General features: G+C 54.9%; 2 protein-coding genes across 2 annotated transcripts; both read right to left on the reverse strand.

Moving 5' to 3' along the window:
- Positions 1–162: 162 nt before the first annotated feature.
- On the reverse strand, positions 163–2,292 carry DQ04_10681000 (hypothetical protein; the record flags this gene model as incomplete). The annotated part of the gene is made up of 1 exon (XM_009316327.1): positions 163–2,292. The coding sequence occupies one exon, from the start codon at positions 2,290–2,292 to the stop codon at positions 163–165; it is 2,130 nt and encodes a 709-aa protein (XP_009314602.1).
- A 769-nt stretch (positions 2,293–3,061) lies between these two features.
- Positions 3,062–5,401, reverse strand: DQ04_10681010 (translation initiation factor IF-2; the record flags this gene model as incomplete). Its single annotated transcript, XM_009316328.1, has 1 exon — positions 3,062–5,401. One exon carries the CDS (start codon positions 5,399–5,401, stop codon positions 3,062–3,064), a length of 2,340 nt encoding a protein of 779 aa, XP_009314603.1.
- Positions 5,402–5,482: the final 81 nt, after the last annotated feature.

Here is a 5,482-nt window from a genome sequence, read left to right on the forward strand (position 1 = left end):
AGAAAGCGAGGAGAGAGCCGAAGGGGCACTATTCTTTTCTTTTTTTCACCCAGCCCACCCGGGGGGGGGAACGCGCGCCATAGCAACAAAACGGACCAAAACACGCCGAACCACACCCGCACACCTTCCGCAAACAAACGGGGAATGAAACGCACCCCACCTTCACACTCCCGCTGGGTAAATCATTTTCGTCTCCTGGGACTCCTGGACCCGAAAGTGCGCCCGATTCGCCTCGACGAGTTTCAGCACCCCGCCGAAGTGCCGGTTAGCCGCCTGCTGTACACCAATCGAGGCCCAAAGCAGCAGCTGCGACGCCTCCACGCCACCTGGCGGAACCAGCGATCTCACAGCTTGAACGGCCTCTTCGCGGGACATGAAATCATTCTCCGCGAATTCCGCTTCCAGGTCGAGCGTTTCCTCCGCCTCCTCGTCGTTTGGCTTCCTTTGCGGGGATGTTGGGGCGTCTCCTCCCTCCCCTCGCGGGTCGGTGCCAAACGCGCCCGCCGGACGCCTGCCTGTCCTCTTCACCTTCCGCGTCAAGAAGACACCAGGCGAAGTTTCCTTACACGCAAAAAGGTCGGGGAACAGCTGCAGAACCGTGACGAAACGCGGCGGCAGCACGGCCCGCATCGCCGGGCTGGCGCATTGCAAGAAAAAGGCGGCGGTGCACGGTTCATCTTCGGGCGCCACGTAATGAAAGACAACGGCCAAATCACGCGGTGTTTGATACGGGTTCTCCTCGCGAATCACCACACGCGTCGCCATGTCATCCGGTTTCGGCTCTGGCTCTCTCAAAGAAAGGGGGTCCGAGAGATCCAAACGGGCAATAAAATTCTCCCCGAGACGAAACACCTGCGGATGTCGTCGCAGCATCTGCATCATACCATCAAAGCCACCTACAATCGCCTTCTCCACTTCGGTCAAACGAACATAGACGTAGTGAGGCCGATCCCATGTCGAGCACATGCGGCCCATGAGTACGACGAGACCGCGCACATCTTCCGGGTATCTCTCGAAGTCCTCGGCAAATCCATCTTTCCACCGCGTACTGTCAGCGCCCGTGCGTTTCCGCAAGAGAGGAACGTCTGTGTACTTCAGCTGGAGCACTTCGAAGTTTTCGGGATGTCCTTTGGCGCACGCGACGAGCTCGCCACTTGTTAAATTCTTTTTAGTATAACGCTGCATGAGGAGCGAGGGCGGTACGAAATAACCCGGACACACACGCAAAACAAACTTCATTAGCGCAACTGTATGCTGTGATGATTCCACTGCAGTCACCAACTCACCTTCCGCGTTGACAGGGACCAAACTATTCGCCTCACCTCTTGCCATCTTTAACTGTAGCTGCTCGTGGGCCTCCTCCGGTGTAAGGCCGTAAATCTCCGGATGAAGAACAATACTGCGACGAATCTCTACTGTCCCCGTAACGCTGCGCAGCTCAAAGTAAAACGGTTGTCGACGAAACCACTGCAGTGTAGAAGCGATACGAATGTGTCTCTTTTTAATCGCTGCCGGTAGGTTCAAGTTGCCAAAGTTTCCCCAGTTAACAGGAACATACTTAAGAATCTCGTACACATCCTGCCGAGTTGGCACATTGGAGGCGGCACCCCAGCCACCGTACGCATTCAGCGCGTGTGCGACCATTGTCTGCGGCTGTGGCGATACAAATCGTGGCGGGTGTGTCTCTGCCGGGTTGCGAGTACATATATACTTCTCGTGTAGCACCCAAAATTCTTCCACACCACATGGAGATTTGAGCATGTCTAGAAACTCCACGTACCTGAGGGTGTTCGCAACGCCACGCAGCGCCGCATGCCTTGACGCCTCCCGCAGGAGCGACGAGTACGCCTCGTTGAGTGGCTTGTAGTTGGACTCCCCAGCGCCACGCAGGCCAAGCACATTGTCACGCAGAATGTGCAGCAGCTGCTCATTAGCCTCCGCCCGATCCCTCTGCACCTTCACCGATGTTTCCTCCTGTATCACCTCCGTCTTCTCCCTCACCACGTCGGATGCCTCGTCGGCGAGAAAACACTTTGCATCCGCAGCGAGCGCCACACGGCACACACCGTCAGCGTCTTCCACGAGATGCAGCAGCGCGGACTCTCGCACCCATTCCTCCACGCGTATGCCGCGCTGGAATATGTCATCGCGACTCAGCTTCGGGAGTTCTTCCACAAATGTCCTGAGCGTGACACCGCCATCATGAGGGTGGCGCCGCGCTATCAGCATCGCCGCCGCCCGCTCCGCGACGGGACGGGAGTTAAACACTTTGGTGAAGTCCTCCCCACCCATGGATCCCAACGTCCGATGCTCTGCAGAATAGGGTGGAGCCCCTTCTTGTTGATTCAATGACGACATTTCTCGCATAGATGTGAAGAGTGTTGTCCATCTCTTATTATTCTCAGTGTGTGATGATGATGCTGATAAAGGCGACAACGGTCGTTGTGGCGGTCCGCCGGGAATGAGTGGCGCCGCGAAGGGGGCAAGAGGAATGCGAAGGCAACGACGCATGAAGAGGCGTCACTTTCACCCCGACCACCCGGGGAAGCACAAGAAGATTGGAGAAAAGAGGAGGTCAAGATACAGACTGCATGTGTCATAGGGTGTAGCAGGGAAGGGGTGTGACAGCAGTCTCAGATCTTTTTTTTTTTCTCATCGTCCTCAGAGCATGAGAAACTGTTTCATCCACCAAGAAGAACGGACCCCATACATAAATATATGCGTGTGTGTATATATATGCCTCTCTGCATATTTACTTCTCGCCCTCCCTATTCGCCGCAATGCCTCCTTCCTGCCTTCCCCAATAAAGAGGAGTGTGCAGGATGTCATCGCCCACTTAATAAGACTCGACTCCCATTCAGCAAGAGCAAGCCCCTGAAAACTCATTCCGGTGTATTCTCTGTGATCAGTAATAATAAACCCGCACACGCATGCACACAGAAAAAAAAAAGAAAACAACTCTTGAGAAATAAGTACGAGTAGAAGCGAAAGTGTTCACCGCCACCGCCACCACCACCAGCAACAACAACATCGCAATGATATGGTCATATAATTCTCATGGTCATGATGCATTTCTCTTCCCTGGCCCCACTGCATCACTGCTGCTCTCCTCCTCCATTTGGGCCTGTGCCGCAGCTGTCTCTCGCATTATTTTTTCCCGAAGCTCCGCCTTCTCGTACTCCTCCGCCACATTACGTGGCTCCTCGTAAGTTTCGTACTGTTGGAGAATATCCCCCGGGCGAAACTGAAACTCCTCATGGAGTATTGCACCACATTCCAAACCTGTCTCAACACACGGCACGATTTCTTTAAAGCGGCGCAACTCCCTAATCTGCCCCTCATACACCACATCGCGTTGATCCTCTTCGCCCTCAGAGCCGCCGCTGTTTTTAGGGCTCCCCCCTATGGTCTTGCTCCTTGAAGCCTTCCGCAAGACACGGAATGTCAGATGTGAAGCCACAATGGTACCTTTAGTTACGCGTATTCCACCAGCGTTGCCATTTTTACCAGCCTGTGATGCACGAAATACCTGCAGGCACTCAGCTTCCGCAGTGATACGTACTTGAGTATTTTTTGGAAGCGCCTCTACCAGCGTTTCCTTTAACGCTTCTATTCCATGGTATAGCACGTTAAACCGTATCACCTTTACATGGTTAGGGACATCTAAAGTATTGGTGTCTTTGCTCTCTCCATACAACAGGATGCATCCCGGTTGTCCAGAGCTGCCAATGAGTGCAATATCATAGTCCTTTAGACCCCCCACCTCCGTCACCTTTATCTCCGTCGAAATGCCCTCCAACCGAGGAAGTTGGTACAGCATCTTCATGAGAGCCTGCAGCATACCAAATGTTGCAGCCTTACATGAAAGCACGAAGGCCTTGGTGCTGTACGCGCGCACCAGGTTGTTGTCCGGTTTGCGGGCATAAATCATGCCATGCTGCTCCTGGTTCAGTAGCTGCAGGTAGTCCTCTCGGTGGCCCTCCGTCTGGTAAACCTCCTTCATAAAGAGGTAGTACTTCTGTGCATGGGGCTCGCTACTGACTTGCATGAGTATGGAGCCCGGTTTGGGGTGCACGCGAAAGCCGTGCATAATCACAGGTGTTGACGGCCCAGCCTCCTGCATGGGATGCCCGTGCTCGTCGAAGAGCTTACGCACCACTGCGTACGTCATACCTGCAACGAGCACTTGCCCCGATCGCAGCGTTCCGCAGCGCACAATGCCTGCCACTTCATTAGTTGAGCTGGCGCCACGCGCCTCGATAACAGTAACTTCACACCTTGAGGGCTCTGGGGTGCTGATTTCGCACAACTCCGCCTGTAGTGCGACAGCCTCAAGGAGGTCTGGAATGCCTGTTCCATCGCGCGCGCACACCTTCACAAGCTGTGTGTCACCACCATCCTCCTCCAGCTCAACACCGCCATCACGCAGCTGTTGTTTAATGGCATCAACCTTTGGTTGTCGGTCAATCTTTGTACACGCTATCACGAGCGGAATGCCGGCATTGTGTGCGAGCTCAAGTACCTCCTTCGTCTGCGGCTGCACCCCATCAACAGCCGAAACGACAAGGATGATGAGATCATTAGCCGCCACTCCCACCTCTCGCATCGCCGTAAACGCCGCATGTCCAGGTGTGTCGATGAATGTCACAAAGTGACCATCGGGCGTCTTCACTTGGAACGCACCTACATTCTGTGTGATGCCGCCGGCCTCCTCAGAGGCAACGTTGGTTTTTCGCAAATAATCCAGAAGTGTTGTCTTCCCGTGATCGACATGACCCATGATTGACACAATCGGCGGGCGCGGGACATAGCGTATCTTCGCTGCTGTATGCTTAATATCATACTCGCGAATGAGCCCCGCACGGTGCAGGTTGTTCGCGGTGCTAAGTGGATCGCGTAAATTGCTCGCCGTGGTGAAGAACTCACGCAGCGGGTGATCTTCCAGCTGCTTGGCGGTGTCTGGCCCTGGCTTCGGTCTTGCCTTCTGTTGTGGGGACTTCTTCATCTTCTCCCGCCTGCGCATGAACTTGGCGCAGCGCGGGTCATCACTGCCCACCCACAGCGGTCCCGATCGCGTCGGGATGTACACCGCGTCCTTCGCAAACTCATGCCAGTCGTACACCTCGCCCAGGCCCATCTCCCGACGGTCGTTTTGAATCGTTGCCTTAACGTAGTGGGCCACTGTGTCTGGGTTGAACTTCCGCATGTTACCCTCTGACGAGTAGCGCGGATCAACCACGCCCTCCTGCCAATGAAACCCGGGCTGGCCACGGGAGCTCTGCGACTGCCACCGCATCGCTCCAACCACAGCAAAGGCAGCAGCAGCACCACCACTACGTCTACCGCAAATGTCCACCGCAGACGCCACGGGACGCTTCACACAGCCAGAGAACCGCCACATTTCCAACGAGATCGTCGTCTTACGCGCAGAATAATGCAGCCCACCGTGCACACCCTCCAAAATGATCTCTGACTGCAATAT

This window comes from Trypanosoma grayi (genome assembly GCF_000691245.1).
Source record: "Trypanosoma grayi strain ANR4 Tgr_1068_V1, whole genome shotgun sequence".
NCBI lineage: Eukaryota > Euglenozoa > Kinetoplastea > Trypanosomatida > Trypanosomatidae > Trypanosoma > Trypanosoma grayi.